The sequence below is a fragment of the Astatotilapia calliptera genome, chromosome 22 (genome assembly GCF_964374335.1).
Source record: "Astatotilapia calliptera chromosome 22, fAstCal68.1, whole genome shotgun sequence".
Classification (NCBI taxonomy): domain Eukaryota; kingdom Metazoa; phylum Chordata; class Actinopteri; order Cichliformes; family Cichlidae; genus Astatotilapia; species Astatotilapia calliptera.
The window spans coordinates 3728334-3751231 of NC_137442.1; the positions used below are offsets into that span (position 1 = coordinate 3728334).

The following is a 22898-nucleotide window of genomic DNA, read 5'->3' on the forward strand; positions in this document are numbered from 1 at the left end:
CACTGTTACTGTTGTAAAAACCTAAAGTTATTTAGTCAGTTTCCAAAGTATTAATGTAGACAGAACAAAGAAATAAAAAGTTTCTCTTTCAAATAATATCTTACTAATGCTTAAAAGTGTGACATTAATATAAAGTCCTACCTAAATCTGAAACCACTGAAAATAAGATGTGATCATCATCCTGACAGACCGTGGTCTTTTTCTTGTGTTAAGAGGTTTAGTGAAGTGAGTTTCTCTCATTTTGCTGTGAACACTAGAAGAGATTAACTTCTATATAAGTTGATTAAAGCAGACCTGTAGTCTCTCATCTGCCTGCATTCCTGTGTTTGTTCTGTTAGTCTGTTCTTAACATCATGTCCACTTCAAGCTCAATTCTGTCGTCATTATTTGAGTCCAGTTATTGTCTCGCTGCCTTCTGTGAGTTACTCAGCCTCTGTTTTGTGTGCTTTAACTCTCAGACTCCTGATCTCCACCTCATCCTGACAATTAGAGATCCTCAGCTAAGTCTCCACCTGCTTCACCTCTGCCACCACCAGCTTCTAGACTCTTCTCTGCTTTGGTGCTTCATCAGAGTTTCACTGTCAAATAGTTCATTAATCAAACTTCAGTAAATCTTCACTTAAACTTGATTTAAATGATCTCTGTTTAAACATATAGATGACACCCTGCTCTTTAATTTTACTTATTAGGTTTTAGATCAGATTAAAATGTAGATCATAAAACAGCTTTGAGACTAGAAATTATGAAGAGCACACAGATAATCTATGGTTGACATGACCTCAACATCTTATAGAGAAATATTTAATATGTGGATTAAAAAATATATTTAACCATTTTCACTGCACATTACACTTGATGTGTCTGTTTACATTTTTATTTTGGTCTGGTTTTACTAATATTACAAAATCTTAATTTTTTAATGTGCATTTATTAAACTCACAGAGTCAAAGAACATGTTTTCTCGGTACGTTTTTATTCTTTTAAGAGTTTGAAATATCAGCTTTACAACAGACACAAAAGGATGAAACTAGAGGAGATTGTTGCTCTGATTGTTGTCATTATGAGATGAAAATATGACTGTTTGATGAGTTTATTTTTTAAATCTGCAAACACAAAGGAACAAAGAGACAGAAGAAAATCAACATCAAAGACTCAGTGATTGACATCAGGACTGGGAACACTGGTCTCTCCTCAGTATCTCTGAGACCAGAGACTGGGAGCCCTGGGTGGCCTCACAGGTCACAGAGCCCACCTTCCCCCACTGGTCTGCAGTGAGCGTCAGGGTGCTGCTCCAGCTGTAGAGGCCGTCATTCTGCAGCACTCCAGGAGTCCTGCTCTCCTCCCCTCTGATGCTGCTGCTGCCACTGCTGTCGCTCGTCTTCCAGGACAGACTCCAGTCTGAGGGGAAGCCCTTGTTGGCCACACACATGAGCGTGGCCTTCCCCTGCTCCAGCTCCTTGTTGGAGGGACCCAGCACCTTCAGGGCGGGGCGGGTATCACCTAGGAAACACCAATCAGCTTAGAGGACACGAACCACAATTTGAATTTCTCTGTTAAGAAGTTTCTGTCAGGTGTTTTTTCTGCTCCACCAGTCATTCACTCACACATTGTTTCACTTCCCTTTAAGAAACCTCTCATGCATATCAGCACAGAGAGAATCATCACACAGTTTGAGCTGAAATATGTTCAAACTACACTGGAAATAAAAGAAGCAGATGTGGAAACATTTACAGCAGAAGTTTGGCTTTAAAATGATTAGAAGTCTAAATCATGGACGACTGAAGACATTAGTGGACACAAGCACAGAGCAGCTACTCATTCATATAGATTTGAAATGTTATTGAACAGCTCACATGATTTCAAACTAAATCTGAAACATCTGACACGATAAAAACATCAGAAAGCAAACTTTGACTCATCCAAACAGCAGCTGATGTGGATGAAATTTACAAACTAATCATAAGATGATGAAGTTTACTCTTGTCTACATTTTACTGTGACAGAAATGTAGATTAAACAAGAGAAACTCGCAGAGCTCATCTGAATTAGTCCAGTAAAAAGGACAAACATCAAACACTAAATTATTTTAAATAAAAAAAATACTTTTGTCTCATCTAAGCAGCCTAACAAATAATTATTAAATAAAATGATACAATATTTATTAATAAACACAGTTAATTAACTTACTTCCAAATTCCAGTCTGGTTCCTCCACCAAAAGTCCACCACAGTGATACAAACTGATTGAGGCGCCGTACAAAAACCTCTGACTGTAGAGAGACACGGCTCTCTGACTTTGAAACAAACAATCTCAACAAAATAATTCACTCCTTCCTTTTCAGTTTTACCAACTGATCTAAAAAATGAAATTATTGCAGTGCTAAACATTTAAAGAAGATATATTTTTATTTTGAATATATGAGTTTTGAAAATGGGACTTCTTCCTCTGATGATATCAAATCAATCAATAATGAAATCATCAATTTAAAATGGAATTTAAAACTTTATTTAATATGTGTCAGTATAAACTGAGACCTTTTTGATTCTCTCAAATATCTTTTGTTTTCATTTTTCACGTGATATACAGTGTAGGTTAATTGTGATAAATCCATAAATACTGAAAAGTACATAAAGACATATTTGCCTCCAATAAACTGAATATATATATATATATATATATATATATATATATATATATATATATATATATACATTTTAAAACTAGTGTCTAGTTGGCACTGAAAGGATCATCTTCAGTGCTCCTTGGCACTGATTCTCAAAGACTTTGAACTCTACTGGAGGGATGAGGCCCTTTCTCCCAAATCATGCAGACGAGAGCTCTGTCTAACACATCGGCCCAAAATCTCCTTGACATTTAGATTAAGCTCTAATGATTGTAAAACACATAATTTCACATAATTTCCATCCTCATTAAAGCATTAACTGATCCCTAGTGTCAGGGGCTGAGTCTGTGACCCTGTGTTTTGAGTTTATTTAGTATTTTTGGTTTCTTGGTTATATTAAAATATATGAAGTTCTTGTGGTGTTATGCTTAGTTAGGGTTTAATTGAAGTTTAGCCTAGTTGTGTTACCACCTAAGTCTCCTTGTTTGTGAGTCTTTTCCTGTCTTCTGTGTTAGTCTATCATATGTTATCATGTCTATGTCTCTCCATGTTTCCTGTTTTACTTTGAAGAGTCGAGTATTTCCATGTTCATGGTGTTTTGTTTCCCTGTGGCATCATTATGTGTATTCCAGTCAGCTGTTTTCCCAAGTGTTTCCACTTTCCCTGATCACCTCCTGTGGGTATTAGGTCTGTTTTCCGTCCCCCACATCACGTCAGGTTAAAAGTACGTATTTCATCATTCTGTTCAGGCCATGTTCATGTTTTCTCATCATCGTTTCTTGCATGCTCCTACTAATCATACTCATATCATTTTGTCATAGTTGACATAGTCTAGCTTTTCCCAGTTTAGCTTGTACTTTTAGTTTACTCCCCCTGTATGCTTTGCCTTGTTTTTTTTATTCCTGTGGGGTTTTTCCAGCCAAATAAAGGGCTCGCCTTTTGTTTAAACTTCTCTCTTCTTCTGTGGTTGCACTTGGGTCCACTCCACAAACACACCGGCTGCTCAGCCGTGACACATAGTTCCTCCTGTCATCTTGGAAAAGCTCACTCAACTCAAGATTGAAAAGTTTAATGACAGTAGTGATCACTCAGAACCAATATAATAGATGTCGTTTAAGTCTTCATTTATGAAAAGGATCTACATCTTCCTCTGCATTCTTCAGTAAAATCTTGGCTTTTTTATATTTATTGATATGACACTGACAGCATGAGAAAGCTTTTTAATATTCAACAGCTGGAAAATCTTTGGCTCACAAAATCGATTAACTAAAGAAAGAGTCATCTTTAAAAGAGCAAAACAGACAAAATAACCTTTTTCTATTTAGTTTTGTTAAACGTCAGGATAGGATCAGAGATGAGAACTTTTTAAACAGAGAGCTGATCCAGACTTGCTGTATTGGGGTGCTGGTCCTGCAGATCGACACTACAGCTTTACTAGGTTATGGATTGGCAGTGGTGTGTGGGGTTGTAGTATCAGGGCTGATACATGTTCAAGAAAGGTAACAATTAATGCATTTATGTATATGTTTCAATAATTATTTATATTCATGGCTACCACAGCATGAGTCATCACACACTCTCTGAAAGTAAATGATGGAAGAAATTGGAAAAGAAAAATTGGTCAAGTTTAACCTTTTAAACGTAAAATGATAAAATATTGTGGAGATTTGGATACTTAAGTAAATATACATGTTCCTGTGTGCTGAAATATCTTTAATTAATAAATGCAAATTGAATAAATAAAAATACAAAGTAAAACAAAAAAGCACTGCACTAACTAAAGGACGAACAGGATGACATGATGAGGAAAAGATGACTGACTCTGTGTGTTTGCATATGTGTCCTGCCTCTCTGCTCACAGCTGTTAAGAGGCCAGTGTTGATCAGTGGCTGTCCAGGCCTTTCAGAGCCACTCACACACCAGCAGCACAATGATGATGTCACTGACTCTACTGCTGGCCACCCTGGGGCTCCTTGTTCAGGGTGAGACTCTCTGTGAAAACTTTGCTTCAGCATGCAGCCAGGTTCACCACAATGATGTTCTGCTATGATGGAGAAACTCTGAAACCAGCAGCACTGACCTTCTTCCATCTGTTCTCCGTGTTAGAGAAATGATCCTCGAATGTTTAGATGTTGATCATCTTTCTCTAAACGTCTCCTATTTTTCATGTTTTCAGGTTCATCTGGAGATGTCGTCCTGACTCAGACTCCTACAGCTCAGTCTGTTGTTCCAGGACAGACTGTCTCTATCAGATGTAAAGCCAGTTCAAGTGTTACCAATGATTTGCAGTGGTATCTTCAGAAATCTGGAGAAGCTCCCAAACTCCTCATTTACAATGCTAACAGTCGGTACTCTGGAGTTTCTGAGCGTTTCAGTGGGAGTCAGTCTGGAACTGACTTCACTTTGACCATCAGTGGAGTTCAGGCTGAAGATGCAGGAGTTTATTACTGTCAGCAGGATTACAGCCGCCCGTTCACACAGTGAAAAACAGTCGTACAAAAACCTCCCTCAGGCAGACTGAACAGAAACTGAAGTGACTGCTGCAGCTGGAAGATACTGCAGAGACTGATACAGTTCACTGAGGACACACACACACACACACACACACACACACACACACACACACACACACACACATACACACACACACACACACACACACACCTCGTGAAAGTAGACTCAGCTATACAGACAGAAAAACACTCTCTTAATCAAAATCCAAGGAACAGGCCGATGTGTTGAGTTGGATGATTTAATAAGGAAAAAGTGTGAAACTGTTGACAAAACCAGAAATAAACCAATAAAGATGTTGCATCAATATACAATATAACAAACACACCAGTAAGTCACATATTCAAAAATATGAGCACAATATTTATCTGCTTAGTGAGTGCCCGAATAAAACATCAAATGAAATCACGCTCATGATCAAAATGTTAAAGAAACCACATGGCATATGAGCTAGCTTAACCTTACTAGCTTAGGTTATACATGCATTCAAATTAAATTCAAACTACAAACTATATCACACCTTCACAACAAATAATAATGCACACAAGTCGTCTCAGTGATAACAAACAATATTACTTACAGATGATGCCGTTTATCAACTTGTGATGGCATGGATGTCAACAGATTAACAGAGGTGAAACTGCCTCTGGCTAATTAAATCTTACAGAGTAAAAATACACAAAAACAACCACTAGAGGGCAAACTGCAGGACAGAAAATACCTACCGCCTGCATGAATCATTTACATTCTTCATTAATAAACTATGATAGAGCACACATACAACTTAGACTCACTTGAAGAACACACAAATAAAAAGACATCACTTTAAATATCTGACTAAAAGTCACCGTCATCCTTTGAGGTCTCAATGTAAAATCAACGAGCTTTGGTCTTAGCAAAAAAAATGTAAACGGACTCATAAAAGGTAAAAATGTAGCACAATAGTCACTGCTCTTGCTTGTCATCGTTTCACAACAGTTCCTACTGTACCAGCTTAAGTGCTACTGTACTATCCTATAACAATGACACAATACTTTATAATAACTACACAGTTTTAATCATCATCCCTTTATAAAATCAGACTTGTTTCTCTCCACTCGATATCATAAATTATTTAATTATTCACTGCTCACTAAGAGTAAATCAGCCTTTTATGTTGAGGACAGCTGCAGCTGACTGACTCTGTGTGTTTGCATATGTGTCCTGCCTCTCTGCTCACAGCTGTTAAGAGGCCAGTGTTGATCAGTGGCTGTCCAGGCCTTTCAGAGCCACTCACACACCAGCAGCACAATGATGATGTCACTGACTCTACTGCTGGCCACCCTGGGGCTCCTTGTTCAGGGTGAGACTCTCTGTGAAAACTTTGCTTCAGCATGCAGCCAGGTTCACCACAATGATGTTCTGCTCTGATGGAGAAACTCTGAAACCAGCAGCACTGACCTTCTTCCATCTGTTCTCCATGTTAAACAAATGATCCTTGAATGTTTGATTATCTTTCTCTGAGCTTGATTTGTCAATTGAGTCTGCTCTCGAGTCCACTGCATCCTTGTTTGTGACAACAGTATTCTCTTTTTGAGCAAAGATGTTAATGGCATGGATATGTAACTGACTTTTTGCATGTCCTGAGAACCTGAAGATAGCCTTTTCCCTAAATTTCTAAAGCCTACACGGACAAAGGCTGGGTCACACTTGTTGACTGATTTGAATAAACTTTGGCACAGTGGAAAATAAGCCCCCCTTGTACACTGTTATGCAACCAAGGAAAAGTTGTGAACCGTTATTGTTGAAACGACAACACACATTCGCTTCTGCACTACTATAAACTTCGGCTTTGAGAGTTTTGAGAACGCTCTCGAAAACGCATACATTTCAAAACGGAGCTGTCCCGTCGCAGTGTGGACACTCTAAAACGTGGACTTTCTAAAACGATGATGCATTTTAGTCATGTGATGCAGTCATGTGACCGATTAAACAAAGATAGCAGAGGGCATTATACAGCACTTGTTTTGATTGCTCTCAATTTTGACAGCACTAAAACAGATTAATATCAGTTTGTACATGCTCCAGATAGCTTTTCTTCAAATTCTTTAATTCTCACTCGTTTTTGCGCAGGACTGGAACGTTTTCAATGTGGACGCACAACTCTGTGAAAACGACTGAAAACGCTAGTGTGGACGCGGAGCATTTTCAGAAGAAAAGGCCGTTTTCAAATCTATCCGGGCTAGTGTGGACGTAGCCTTAGGATCAGGTTGTGCAGACTTTGTGCAGGTGATCATGTCTGAAACATCAAAATCTTCTCTGTCCTGTCATCTGCGTGTGACTGGTTCCTGACATGGAGCTCATGTCCCTGATGTAAATATGACGAGAAAACTTGTCACTCTATGAAATGCCTCTGACTGTGAAAAGGTTGGTCAATATTATCATGAGGTGATCCACTGATAGAAATCATCAGACTGATCCAAGTCTCTGTATCAGTCAGTCAGTTCATTTCCATAGAGAGGCACTTTGCATCAGCAGCACCATGCTCCAGTGCTCTGGGAGAGTTTATAGTCCTGAGAGTTGAACACTGGATGACTGACAGCTGTCCTTCATCACAACAGAAGCCACAGAAATCCTCCTCATCAAAAACATGACTTTGATCTGCGTCCTCATCTGGACTCTCCTCTGCTGCTGCTTCACAGGTAAAGTCCAGAGAATCAAACTCCTCTCCTCTATCAACATCTGTCCCTCTGAAATGAAGCCCACAAAACCATGAAGCTGCTTTATGTTTTTGTCTCTGTGTCCTCAGAGTCCAGAGGACAGATCACAGTGACTCAGCCTGGAGCAGTGAGCTCTGCTGTGGGAGCATCTGTGAGCATCAAGTGTAGGACCAGTCAGAATGTTAATGTTTGGAACAACAACCACTATTTGCACTGGTACCAACAGAAAGATGGAGGAGTTCCTAAACTGCTCATTTATGATGCTGACACACTAGAATCAGGGATTCCAGCTCGTTTTACAGGCAGTGGATCAAACTCTGATTTCATTTTGACAATCAGTGGAGTCCAGGCTGAAGATGCAGCAGTTTATTACTGTCAGAGTTTTCATGCTATCAACAGTCAAGCTGTGTCCACACAGTGAAAAACAGTCGTACAAAAACCTCCCTCAGTCAGACTGAACAGAAACTGAAGTGACTGCTGCAGCTGGAAGATACTGCAGAGACTGATACAGTTCACTGAGGACACACACACACACACACACACACACACACACACACACACACACACACACACACACACACACACACACACACACAAGGTTTAAACTACTAACATCTGTTCATTAGTAATTTTGACTTCATTAATAGAATTTCTTAGGATCAGTCATATTTCTCCTTTAATAAAATATAAAAACAAATAAATACAGACAAAGGATCTTTTAAGGTGGTCACACTCTTCAGTCTCTCTAGAAACATCTACAGCAGGGTTCTCACAAAGTTAGTCAAAGTTTGGATCCATGAGGAAGAACAGGTGCTTAGTCCTGTTTGTGGATCACAGGATCAGCTCTTTACACTTTTGAAGACACTCGAGGGTGAATGGAGAGTTTGCCCAGCAGTTCAGTTCAGTGGACTTGCAGATATTTGACTGCGTCCCCTGGAGTGTCCTGTGGGGAAGAAGCTGGAAGTATGAGCTATCAGACCTGTTGATGGGCTGTTCAGAGTTTTCCTCACATTACTGCAGACTCATTCCTTTTTTTTTTTTTCTTTTTTTTTTTTGCCTGTCCCGTTTGGCTCTTTTGCATCAGAATTGTTGTCTAAAGGCAAAGAAAGATGCCCAACGGATTTACTTTACCAAATTGACCATCCCAGCCTTGCCGTAATGGTCCATTTGATTCACCTTTTATTGTTTATTTTATTTTCACTTACTGAATACGGGACAGACTTGACTGGGTGAAAGAAGGGGAGAAAGAAAGAGGGAAAGAGAAACAGCTGAGAAGAGGGACGGGGGAGAAGGGCAAAAGACAAAAACCAACAGAATGAGCAGCAAAAAAAAAAAATGCATATATCAATCACCTGGATCACCTGCTGAGAAAGAAAAAAGAAAACAAGCAGAAGAGAACAAGAGTAATAGAATAAACAACATCACAATGATATATGGGAATATGACAGTAAATACTAAATATTAAACATTATTGTGCAGCACGTAAGATCAACAGAACACAGTGTGCTTTGAAGTAGGAGCCAAAAAGGGTGTAGTTTGTGGGTGTGATCACCCGTGTGTACACCTGTGAGCATGGACGCGCTTGTTTTTTGTTTTTTACAAGGTTCCTTCATGTAATGATCTGCTAGAGGGTGTGGGGGGGCCACAGCCCCGTCCTCCAGGGCATGAAGCAGGTGTGGAGGAGATCAAAACTCCAGACATCCAGAGGCCCCCAGAACACAAGAGACCAAGGAAGACCAACAGAGGGGCAGCCGCGCCACTGTCCCAGAAAGAGCTGAGGAGAGTCCCAGATGAGGGTTCATTCAGCAGCCGCGGAGCAGAAGCCAGGGGGAGTTGCAGTGACGCGCCCGTGAGCTCCGCCGGCAGCCAGCTGTGCCTGAGTGACCGAGCCCCAGGCCAAGAGGCCGGGGGCACCCCACCTCCGAAATGGCCCGAGCGAGCCCCAGGCTCCAGGCCCCGATAAGCGGCCGCCAAGGAGTGAGCCGGTGTGTACCTGGACGCCCACCCCCGGACACAAAAAACCACCAACGCACTGATGTCTGAGGGAGTCCGCCACTGGCAAGGGAAGTGGTGGTAGGGGGAGATAGGCCTCCAAACCTTGGAGGGCCTAAGATGTCCCCAGAGAGGTGGCGCCTGACACCCAACCTGACATATAGACACAGACATACAGGCACACACATATACAAACATCCATTCCCACCCTCATGCTCTCATATGCACTTACTCCACACTCAACCAACGTGGAGACAGACATAAAGAGACGCTGTACACACGATCACACTCCCCAAGCGTACTCTACAAACCGGGTCTAGGTACCCTTGCCCCTGGAGGGGGAACTGCACCCAGACCCAGGTGGTGTTACCCTTTTCCCTGCGGTGGGGAGAGGCAGACCGCCCCGACTCCGCAGCAGCAGGAAGGCCCCACACTCCAGACCGCAGTCGGACGGCCAACTCCTCCTCCTAGCCCCCCCGCTCCAGCAGGCCGCAGAGAATGGGGGTGAGAGAAGACTCCAAACCTCCCTCCACCCACTCATTGTAGTGTTGATGCATGTGTGTTCTAAGGTGCAGACTGATTCCTGATAGGCTGAACCTTTTCACCAATTCTGTTCATAACCATTATATAAATGATTTATAGATGTGAGTTGATGTTTGATGGTCTCAGGACTATATTTTAATGTTTGTCATTTGTGTTCATTCTTTTCAGTGCGCCCCAGGGCAGCTGTGGCTACAATGTAGCTGCCATCGCCAGTGTGTGAATGTGTGTGCGAATGGGTGAATGACTGAATGTAGTGTGAAGCGCTTTGGGGTTCTTAGGGACTAGAAAAGCGCTATACAAATGCAGGCCATTTACCATTTTTTTTTTTTTGTTCACTGACTGCTAAAAGTCACAGATTCTGAAAAAGTGTTAGGGTTAAGATGAAGAGTTAGGGTTAGCTTTACTCTTCAGTGATGACTTAGACCACACGAGGTTACAGTGGAAGTAGTTTTTTAATTATTAATATATCAATCTCTTCATGTATCAAACCAACAGTCTGGAGTTTCTGATCATTTCAGTGGGCATCAGTGTGAGGTTGACTTCACTCTGACCAACAGCTGCACTCAAACAGAAACACTTTAGAAGTTAGCATTGATGCTACGGCTATCTTCCAGGACAGACTCCAGTCTGAGGAGAAGACCTTGTTGGTCAGACACGAGCATGACCTTCACCTGCTGCAGCTCCAACCACTGCTCAGAGAAGGACTGCCAGCTGTGGATTTCAGTAGAAGTTTCAACTCTGCTGATCTTTCATTTCCACTCTGAGCTCAGTAACTATGGCAACAGACAGGCATCACTGCTGAACCATGGCAACAGAAGGTTTCAGTACTAAAGATAAAAACACAAACACTGACTTCACGTTTGACATTGTTTAAAATAAATACACAAATTCAAAGATCAAAGGTCAATCACATAAAAAATACAATTAGATGAATTAGTCGACTTTATCTTTATCTCTCATCTTAATCCTTGAGCTCATTGGTTAATCTAATCAAAATATCAAGTTGTAAATAATGTAAATATTGTGCTGTTCTCAGCTCTGAGCTGTAAACAGCTGCAGCTGACTGACTCTGTGTGTTTGCATATGTGTCCTGCCTCTCTGCTCACAGCTGTTAAGAGGCCAGTGTTGATCAGTGGCTGTCCAGGCCTTTCAGAGCCACTCACTGGTGACTCTGTAAGTTAGTGAGAGTCTGTTTATATCTCCTGTTTTATTTCATCTTTTCCAAAGTCTTGATTTGACTGAAGAAAGCGAGGAAGTGTGTCATCATTAGTCAAATACAGGTTACAGAAACTCATTCTGTTCTTTTACTGTTTCTGTTAAACCCAACAGATGAAGCCGTCACAGTCATACATGATGGAAACTACAACAAAGAAATTACTCATACCTGGGTGAAGCTGGTGGATGCAATTCATTGTTCTCTGTTATTCGTCACTTTTTATAAATAACCGAATTAACAAGAATTTGATGTAAAGTGAAAGAGCACATGTGAGTGTCGTAAATGTGTGTCAGAGACAGATGTGCTGATCTGCGGAAACATCCTTACTGAAACCTCAGGATGGTTTTCAGACAGAACAACAGTTAAATTGAAACACATGAAAATCACCATTTGAAGATTTTTTATTGTTTGTTTTTTTTTAATCATTAGCAATACTACAAGCAGTAAAACATGAGATTTGAAATCAGAGTGAAACAGAGACAGAGAGAGAACAGACTGAGGGCAGCAGCAGAGTCTCAGTGAGTCAGGTCACAAATGTGAACACTGATCTCTGCTCAGTATCTTTGAGACCAGAGGTTGGGAGTCCTTGGTGGCCTCACAGGTCACAGAGTCCACCTTCATCCAGCGGTCTGCAGGGAGCCTCAGGGTGCTGCTCCAGCTGTAGAGGCCGTCATTCTGCAGCACACCAGGGCTCCTGCTCTCCTCCCCGTCACTGCTGCTTCTTCCATCCACCTTCCAGGACAGAGTCCAGTCTGAGGGGAAGCCCTTGTTGGCCAGACACATGACTGTAGCCTTCCCCTGTTTCAGCTCCTCACTGGAGGGACCCAGCACCTTCAGGGCGGGGCGGGTGTCATCTAGGAAACACCAATCAGATTAGAGGACAGGAACCACAAGTTGTTTGTCTCCGTTAAGAAGTTTCTGTCAGGTGTTTTTTCTGCTCCACCAGTTACTCACTCACACATTGTTTCACTTCCCTTTAAGAAACCTCTCATGCATATCAGCACAGAGAGAATCATCACACAGTTTGAGCTGAAATGTGTTCAAACTACACTGGAAATAAAAGCAGATGTGGAAACAAGTTTTTCTTTAAAACCATGTAAAGTCTGAATCATAGACGATTAGATATCAATCATTAAGCATTTTCGATTCAAAGGCCCATCTGACACAATAACACTTTGGATTTTACACATTTTCTAATCCCCTTTTCAAATAAGAGTTATTATTTGGAAAGTTTAGAAACTAATCGATGGATAATGAAGTTTAATATTGGTTCCAGATAAAAATTTCATTTCTCTGTGACAGAAATGTAGACAAAAAAAAACATCTGCTCTGAGTCACCTTCCATCATATAACAGCAGAATAACAAATGTTAAAATTGTCATAAAAAATTAAAAATTAATCTTTCAAGCTCTCTAAGACTAATTTTAAGATCCACCTTTTTCAAATTTCATAATAAAAGCAGTTTAATTAACTTACTTCCAAATTCCAGTCTGGTTCCTCCACCGAACGTGTACCACAGTGATACAAACTCATTGAGCCGCCGTACAAAAACCTCTGACTGTAGAGAGACACGGCTCTCTGACTCTGTCAGACTGAACTAAATCTACAAGCCCTCAAAATAAAACTTTACATGGAAACTAGAAATAATCATTCATACTGTGAACTACCCCACTCTCAATTATTCATTGTAATAACCTTTCACATATAAATTTCCAAATATGACTTTTGGAGCAAAAATATTAGTAAGAAAGCTAAATATTAACATTCAACATTTTCAATTAAGGAATAAAAATTAAAAGAAAAAATGAATAAATCAGCTTTATTTTTAACTTACTTCCAAATTCCAGTCTGGTTCCTCCACCGAACGTGAACCACAGTGATACAAACTCATTGAGCCGCCGTACAAAAACCTCTGACTGTAGAGAGACACGGCTCTCTGACTCTGAAACAAACAAACTCAACAAAATAATTCACTGTTTGTCCAACACACTTCATGCACAGACAGTCACAACAAAAAAAGTATTATGTCTTGCAGTTGCAAATTTTCATGTATCAGTACATAAAAAATAAATTGTTCTTAAATTAGATATTGAATTACCCTATTTTTCGGACCATAAGGTGCACCGGATTATAAGGCGCATTAAGCGAAATAAAACAGTCAGATGAGTTAAACTTTACTTACCTCATTCTTCTTGCTTACTTCACATCCGTACCATTGACTCATTAATGCTGAATGCTCTCACAGCTGCTCTATTCCCATGTTGTTGCAGTATATTAAGGACTAACCTCGTATTGTGGATGGATTATCTCAGTTGTTCTGAAGTTTGGTCCATTTACAGCATCCTGCCATGCAATTGTATTTGTCCCTAACCTTCAGGAACCCTCGTGTTAACTTTTATCCAGTGGAAAAAAGTTAGCGTTCATCCTTCAGCTTCACTGTGTTTATGTTATGTTAAAATTAGTTGTTACACCTGGTAAAGCAGCAAAGTTGACCATTTTATTGAAGATGAAAGAATTTAGACAGTTTAAACTCTCACTGATGCCGCAGTGTTTGTTTGTAACCAGAGTTTGTAGCCAGAGTTTGTAACCAGATTACTCGACATGGCTCCTGACTACAGTAGCCGTAATGCTCCGACAATTCATCAAGCAGTGCGGCTTCGTAGCTTACCAAAGTCATAGTAAAACATTTTTGAGCGCCGTGTAAATAAGCACAACCAGAATTCATACATAAGGTGCACTGGATTATAAGGCGCACTGTCGATTTTTGAGAAAATTAAAGGATTTTAAGTGCGCCTTATAGCCTGAAAAATACTGTAAGCTAACAGTGACATTTTGTCATTATTTCTTAACACAAATTAAACCAAAATGCATCAGTTTGTTAAACATTATGTATACAATTACTGCTTCTTGTCAGGAAGTGATCAGCTGATCAAGGCGGTTTTAAAAGAGAGACACCACCCACTTGTTTGCCGCTCAGACATCGTTCTCTTCATGTCAGGAGCTCCGAATCCTTGCCGACGTCAGTCTCCGCCTGCTTCAGCCACTGTGAGTGTTTTCCCTCTTGACTCTTTTTCTCATCCCGGCTCCGCTCGCTCTCCATCTGTAACGTCGGTTCCGAAGCTGCGCTTCGTGCACTGATCGTTACTAGAGTAACTGCGTGCCTGTTCCAACACATCGCTAGCCTTCGCTGCGTTTCGGTCTAGCCAGCACACCACACTGGCACGCCGAATTACTGTGTTTAATTCGCGCGTTTCCCCCGATCGTGACACTTCTTGTCATGGTGAAATGGAAGTAAAGGACTCAGGTGCGAGACTTCTTGCAGAGTGACAGTGAATTTATTCACAGTGAAAAGGTGAGTCAATAGTTCGAGTCTGTAATCCAGAAAGAGCAGTGCAGTAATTATCCAAAACCGCTCCTATGACTTCTCCCCTCAGTGACAGTGCTGTAATAATCCAAAACCGCTCCTTGTGCCGGCTCCTCCTCCGATCTCTGAATCCCGGTTTAGTTCAACGTTCCAGCGTTGGTTGTGACTCGACTGCACCGTTAAATAGGGCTGCTTCAGATCAGTTGTAGCCGGCGAAATAATTACGTACAGGTGCGACGCTTCCAGCTCCGGACCCTCCCCTCCGGTCAGCTGCCATGCCGTGCCACCGCTTCCGGAGGTACATGTCTCCGCAGCAAAACACATGCACAAGATGGAGAGGAGAACACGACGCAGTACACACAAACACCCCCAAAAAATGGCAAGGTAATCGGTGAGGACCACCTAACCGTGACACTTCTAAAGGAATTGAGAAAGTAAGTAGCTGCCCAATGCTTTTATTCAAATGCATTTTGTATCACCAGCAAGTGTGAGCAGCTCAATAAACACAGAAGTTTGGGTTGTCTGATGATCTGGATCATTGCGGTGTTTCTTAACATAACCTAACAAGTAAAATATCAGAAGTTGTGTTTCTGAGTGAAAACATTCAAGACTTTCCAGGAGCAAACCTCCCAGAAATGTTCTGAAAGAAAGGTCAGACTGTGCAATTTTTACTATTGGTGTGCGGATCAATATTGAAATATCCATTCCTCTGATACCAGTTATTTATGTTCTAGAATAGATTCACTTATTAAAATATTGATATTTTAGTAATTTGTGGAAAATTGATAGTTTATCATTAACAGGAAAAAGAAACTATATCATTTGGATGTGTAACTTGCAAGAAAATACTTCCTCTTCCGACTTTCATAGTCATATGTGTCGCAGTGCGTGCGCACTCACAATAATTGCTCAGCGTAAACAGAGTCATGTGGGGACGTATTTTACGTCTTTTTTACGTATTTTACAGATGCAAAGAGACGGTACTTGCAGAAAATAGCGTGCATTGGAAATGTGGAGCAGTATGAAATACGGCCGTGGAGTAGAAACCCTGAAGACCAATCGCTATTGACGTAGCTTGACATATTTTCGTACCTTGTCTGTGGAGTCAGCGTGTACAAGGTGAACCAGTTTCGCAATTATAAATCTCTGGAAGGACACATCTAAATCACCAAAGATTGGGTACAAGATTTGTGAGTATGTCGTCATTCAAAGGTAAGTCAGCTCGATTACTGCGAGTAAAATGCGTTTGATTTTCCCCCAAACATTAGTGCAGCATAAATTCATTCATGAGGGGGAAATTAAAGTGAGAACATGTGGAGGCTGTTAGATTGATAACATAGTGAGTTCAGTGCATTGATAGACATTGTCCTGAAGGATTTGTTTATTCTTTATGGTTAAAGAAATTCCAATGATTTATTCATATTTATTATAAATAATTCTAATTATACATCTTGCTTCCGTGTTTGAGTCCTGTGTCACTAAAAATAGATTTTATTATAGTTTTATACATTGATTAATGACCTGCAGAATCTCCTTATCATATTAGGTGTCCATGATTGTCACTTAAAGTCAAACTTTATGCTTTCTCCATCTTGAAAGTGATTACATCCTTGCATTACATGCTTTAGGTTCATTTTCTGCAGGCGGGTTTCTGAAAACCCGCCTGCAGCGGTCCGTCGTGGTGAAGAGGGAGCTGAGTGTAAAAGCGAAGCTCTCAATTTACCGGTCGATCTACGTCCCTACCCTCACCTATGGCCACGAGCTGTGGGTAGTGACCGAAAGAACGAGATCGCGGATACAAGCGGCAGAAATGAGCTTCCTCCGAAGGGTGGCTGGCCTCTCCCTTAGAGATAGGGTGAGAAGTTCGGCCATCCGGGAGGGGCTCAGAGTAGAGCCGCTGCTGCTCCACATCAAAAGGAGCCAGCTGAGGTGGTTCGGGCATCTGACAAGGATGCCCCCTGGGCGCCTCCTGGGTGAGGTGTTCCAGGCATGTCCCACCGGGAGGAGGCCCCGGGGCAGACCCAGGACACGCTGGAGAGATTATATCTCTCGGCTGGCCTGGGAACGCCTTGGTATTCCCCCGGATAAGCTGGAGGAGGTGGCTGGGGGAGAGGGAGGTCTGGGCCTCTTTGCTTAGGCTGCTGCCCCCGCGACCCGGCCCCGGATAAAACGGATGAAGATGGATGGATGGATGGATGGGTTTCTGAAAGAGAACAGGAAGATTTAGAATATAACATGCAGCGTTCTATAGATGTACACATAAAAAAAAAGAAAAATTACATGCATGTGCTAACTTTCTAAACACTTTGTTACATTTATGATAAAGTAGAGGGTGGGCCATTTATATGGATACACCGTAATAACATGGGAATGGTTGGTGATATTAAAGTCCTGTTTGTGGCACATTAGTATATGTGAGGGGGCAAACTCCTCAAGATGGGTGGTGACCATGGTGGCCATTTAGAAGTCGGCCATCTTGGATACAACTTTTGTTTTTTCAATAGGAAGAAGGCCATGTGACACATCAAACTAATTGGTAATGTCACAAGAAAAACAATATGAACATATTTAGAACTTACCGGAATGAAAATGTCTGGAGCACACCTACGGATATTTGGAGATGGAAGAGAACTGCATATCAGCTCATCTCACAGCTGCTATCCAGGCTAGACGCCTTCTTTTGGTAACATCTGATACATGAGCTGCCTCATGTTGCTTCCAGGTGGGGAAAGAATGAAAAGATAAACCATTTTCAAGCTTATTCCCTTGCCGGTTGTGCGATCTAACATTACAACGACCTCACAGCAAGTACAAACCATAGCTGGTGTTATCCGAGTGCTTTCGCTCCTCTTTCGTTAGCGCTTTGTTTGGCCCAGAAACATGGTGCCTCAAACAAAAATCATGGCCACGCCCCTCTCGTGACAATTCCCTTATCCTGAATGAAAAGAAAAAGGCGATTGTGGTGCTTGGCAACCATATCCCTTGGGGCCTATCAGCTCATGCCTTTGGTTCCTTTGCCACGTCTTTCTCTGACTCAGTTAGTGACCTAGGTGTCCTGCTGGATAGCTCTTTCAAATTCAACAAACAAGTGTCTTCAGTAATCAAATCTAGCTTTTACCAACTGCACCTTATTGCTAAGGCTAACCACTATGTCCCTCATAAAGATCTTGTAAAGCTCATTCATGCTTTTGTGACTTCTAGATTGGATTACTGTAACTCCCTCTACTTTGGTCTTCACTCCGCTCTCCTTCACAGACTTCAGCTTGTCCAGAATGCTCTGGCTCGCCTCCTGACTGGCAGTAGAAAGCATGCCTCTATCACCCCAGTTCTTATTGAGTTGCACTGGTTACCCATAAAATATCGCATTGAATTTAAAATAGTGTTGCTCACCTTTAAAATGATAAATAATTTAGCCCCTCGTTATCTTGTCGATCTTCTTAGTCTATATGTCCCTGGACGAGCCCTCGGGTTTTCAGCCCAATTACTCCTCCAGCCTAGATCTAGACTTAAATCTAGGGGTGACCGTGCTTTTGCCCTGGTTGCACCGAATCTGTGGAACAACCTTCCTTTCGCTATCCGTGCGTCAGACTCCGTTTTATCTTTTAAATCCCGTTTAAAAACTCATTTATTCAACAAAGCTTTTCCATCTCGTTAGCATCCCTGTTTTATATTTGGTTCAATTTCTTATTTATGTACTTTATCTTTTAGCTATATCTGTTCTTAGTAACTTTGTTCTTATATCCCCTTTTATTGCTGTATAATTAGTGCCCTTAACCTGATGACATATGTGGTACTTTGTTAATAGTCTTTTATTTAATCATATCTTAATTTTCCTGTTTTTATTGTAAAGCACTTTGGTGTACCGCTGGTCTTTTAAACGTGCTATACAAATAAAGTTGTATTGCATTGCATTGTAAAACACTGGTACAGTGGCCAGGTGTGCCACCCTGACCCCCATCTCCTTTTAAGGTAATGTCCATTGACCATTACCCCTCACCCTCAGTAACTCTTGCTACTGTCCTGGGGGTGGGGTTTAAATGCCCCACTGCCCTGCACCCCAGTTCTTTGTTTCCCTTCCAGGACTATTTTCTATTTTGTATTCCTACATCCTACAACAAAATCCTACTACGACACCCACTAATAAACTGCATTCCCTATGACCTCAATACCTAATAAACAATCTATTATTTCTACAGCTCCTAAACCTGTGAAGAAATAAAGCTCCCCACAGCTAAAAAATAGATCCTTATACTGCATCTTAGGGTTAGGTTTTTTAATCTGTTATCTGTGTATCAATGCCAGAGACAAGATTTTGATCCACTAAAACTCCAAATATGTTGGAAAACAACATCATCAGATCCACCCAACTCCCTGTGTGAGTCAGTCAGATGATTTCCATAGAGAGGCACTTTGCATCAGCAGCACCATGCTCCAGTGCTCTGGGAGAGTTTATAGTCCTGAGAGTTGAACACTGGATGACTGACAGCTGTCCTTCATCACAACAGAAGCCACAGAAATCCTCCTCATCAAAAACATGACTTTGATCTGCGTCCTCATCTGGACTCTCCTCTGCTGCTGCTTCACAGGTAAAGTCCAGAGAATCAAACTCCTCTCCTCTATCAACATCTGTCCCTCTGAAATGAAGCCCACAAAACCATGAAGCTGCTTTATGTTTTTGTCTCTGTGTCCTCAGAGTCCAGAGGACAGATCACAGTGACTCAGCCTGGAGCAGTGAGCTCTGCTGTGGGAGCAACTGTGAACATGGATTGTAAAATCAGTCATACTGTCATTAATTCTGACTCTGTTGAATGGTACCAACATAAACAAGGGGAACCTCCTAAACTACTCATTTACTGGTCAAACCGGCGAGCATCAAATATTTCAAGTCGTTTTACAGGCAGTGGATCAGACAAAGACTTCACTCTGACCATCAGTGGAGTCCAGGCTGAAGATGCAGCATTTTATTACTGTAAGGGCAGACACAACATTAACAGTCAGTATTCATTCACACAGTGAAAAACAGTCATACAGAAACCTCCCTTCACAGACACGGTTCTCTGACTCTGAAGCAAACAAGCTCACCAAAATGACCTACTGTTCTTATATTATTGCCAGATTAACTGTGAAATACACTTATATAACTAGAACAAACTTTTAAAAAGGTCTTCTAAGCTGATCTATCTAAAAAAAAGAAACTATTAACAAAAAAATTTTTTTTAGGAAAGCAAAGTTGGGGTGGGGGTTCATTGAACCCATCAACAGCAACAAAAAGAGTTAGTTACGTGCTAACAGTTGCTAACAGTTCAGATGTTCATTATCCTCTCACTGAGTTAAGATTAACCTAAAACATGCTAACTATTTATTTCTTCTAAATGCTGCTGAGAAAATATCATTGTCACGTGTATATTGGAATAGTTTTAACAACTACATTACTCCTTATTAGTAAGATAATAATACCTAATTAGCTTCCATAAGCGAACAAACTTTCAGAAAAAATTGGGTAACATTACCATAAAGTTAACTCTACTGGTTTATCTGGAGGCAGGCCAGGCCGTGGGGCAAGACTAAGAGTCAGAGGTGAATCATTGGGACAGAGGGGGGCTGAAAACTTTGGAGAAAAAAAACCTTTATGAAAATGTAACAAATATAAACCTTTTTTTAAGTTCTACATTTTCTATTTCCAGTGAGACAAAGATTTTAGTCTGAAGACAGAATCAATAAACACACAGTCTCAATTTAAAAACAAATTCACTGTTTGTCCATTTTGTTGGCCAACATTAAGACTAATTTAAAGAACACAATTTTAAAAACACATAATCATTGAAGCTTTGCGAGTGGAGTTATTTGCAGGTGGAAATATTTACATAAAGCTGGAACTACAGTTACTTCCATAAATATTTGGACAACCTTGGTCTAATTTTGGTTCTTTATATTACCACAATGCATTTTAATTTTAGTAATCTTAAACACTTGTTTTGTCAAATCTTACTTACAATTACACGAGAAATTAGCAGAAAATTAACTCTCTGACTTCTCCAAAAAATTATGTCTTTTCCATTATTGCTGTTGTCTCAGGTTGGTGTCACGATGACGCCTCCTGTTGTTAAATGTGTTGTACTGTTACTACTTCTGCTACGTAAATGCAATTTAGATTATGACAGGTTAGTGCTGAACACTGAGGCGACAGCTATTTCAACATCAGTGTAGGTCTCACAATGTTACAGAGCAGGGAAGGAAAACTGAGAATTTCACATCTCTTTACAATAAATGAATCAGCGCTAAAGATTTTAATCAGTCACCTCACTTCCAGTGTTTCATTGTGACTTATTTTCTTTTATTTCAACCCTCAAGTCTGGGATTTCAGTTCATTTTAATGATAGAAAATCTGGCAAAATCCGGTCTGGATGGGACTGGGCCCCCTTTCCCTGGCGGGTCGCGGAGTGTGGGGGTGCCTACTGGGGTCAGCGGGGGAGCTGGCCCCAGGGAGGGGTCACTTGCCCCTCCCTTCCTTCCCTCCCCATCTCCAGCTGCCTCCCTCTTCCCGCTCCACCACAACCACCCACACATGCAGGGCCTTGGAGTAGGGGTATGTCACCAGGATGCAGAGGAGGCTAACCCCCCCTCTGTCCCCTTCTGGCTGCCTCTGCCTCAATTTTATCCCACAACTTAGACATTCACATTACTCACACTCTCATTACACATACATATAGGATCTTGGGGGTGGGCACGATACACGGACTCCAAAAGACCATCAGGGTGTACACCCCACCCCTGGCGTCGTTGCCCACCTCTCAATTTTAAATACACTTAGACATTGAGGGCTATCAGGAGGGACTATGCGCTTACCTGCTGCTCCTTGGCAGGTAGCTCCATGCCCTCCTGGGTTTTAAATGCACCTTAGAACACACATGCATCAACACTACAATGAGCGGGTGGAGGGAGGTTTGGAGTCTTCTCCCACCCCCATTCTCTGCGGCCTGCTGGAGCGGGAGGGCTAGGAGGAGGAGTTGGCCGTCCGACTGCGGTCTGGAGTGTGGGGCCTCCCTGCTGCTGCGGAGTCGGGGCGGTCTGCCTCTCCCCACCGCAGGGAAAAGGGTAACACCACCTGGGTCTGGGTGCAGTTCCCCCCTCCAGGGGCAAGGGTACCTAGACCCGGTTCGTAGAGTACGCTTGGGGAGTGTGATTGTGTGTACAGCGTCTCTCTATGTCTGTCTCCACGTTGGTTGAGTGTGGAGCAAGTGCATATGAGAGCATGAGGGTGGGAATGGATGTTTGTGTCTGTGTGTGCCTGTAAGTCTGTGTCTATATGTCAGTTTGGGTATCAGATGCCACCTCTCTGGGGACATCTCAGGCCCTCCAAGGTTTGGAGGCCTATCTCCCCCCACCACCACTTCCCCTGCCAGTGGCGGACTCCCTCAGACTTCGGTGCATTGGTGGTTCTTTGTGTCTGGGGATGGGCGTCCAGGTACACGCCGGCTCACTCCTTGGCGGCCGCTTGTCGGAGCCTGGAGCCTGGGGCTCGCTCGGACCACTTCGGAGGTGTCACTCAGGCACAGCTGGCTGCCGGCGGAGCTCACGGGCGCGTCACTGCAACTCCCCCTGGCTTCTGCTCCGCGGCTGCTGAGTGAGCCCTCATCTGGGACTCTCCTCAGCTCTTTCTGGGACAGTGGCGCGGCTGCCCCTCTGTTGGTCTTCCTTGGTCTCTTGTGTTCTGGGGGCCTCTGGATGTCTGGAGTTTTGATCTCCTCCATACCTGCTTCATGCCCTGGAGGACGGGGCTGTGGCCCCCCCACACCCTCTAGCAGATCATTACATGAAGGAACCTTGTAAAAAAACAAAAAACAAACGTGTCCATGCTCACAGGTGTACACACGGGTGATCACACCCACAAACTACACCCTTTTTGGCTCCTACCTCAAAGCACACTGTGTTCTGTTGATCTTATGTGCT

The 22898-nt window shown here is 42.1% G+C and overlaps 2 pseudogenes and 1 gene segment (V, D, J or C); 1 reads left to right on the top strand and 2 right to left on the bottom strand.

Annotated features, from left to right (window-relative positions):
- Positions 1–954: 954 nt before the first annotated feature.
- LOC113014121 (Ig kappa-b4 chain C region pseudogene) lies at positions 955–13497 on the bottom strand (annotated as a pseudogene). 2 transcript variants are annotated; one of them, XR_013904503.1, is made up of 2 exons: positions 13419–13497; positions 955–1500 (listed from the first exon to the last, which is right to left on the bottom strand). The product of XR_013904503.1 is annotated as an Ig kappa-b4 chain C region pseudogene, transcript variant X2 (transcript). The 2 variants fall into 2 exon arrangements; XR_013904502.1 differs by lacking the exon at positions 13419–13497 and adding an exon at positions 2188–2287.
- Positions 4467–5122, top strand: LOC113014115 (Ig kappa chain V region 3368-like). The segment is given in 2 exon segments: positions 4467–4605; positions 4800–5122. Coding segments are annotated over 2 exon segments (360 nt in total).
- Positions 11968–18258, bottom strand: LOC113015229 (Ig kappa-b4 chain C region pseudogene; annotated as a pseudogene). Its single transcript, XR_013904766.1, has 3 exons — positions 18175–18258; positions 13061–13181; positions 11968–12438 (listed from the first exon to the last, which is right to left on the bottom strand). The product of XR_013904766.1 is annotated as an Ig kappa-b4 chain C region pseudogene (transcript).
- Between the last annotated feature and the right edge of the window lie 4640 nt (positions 18259–22898).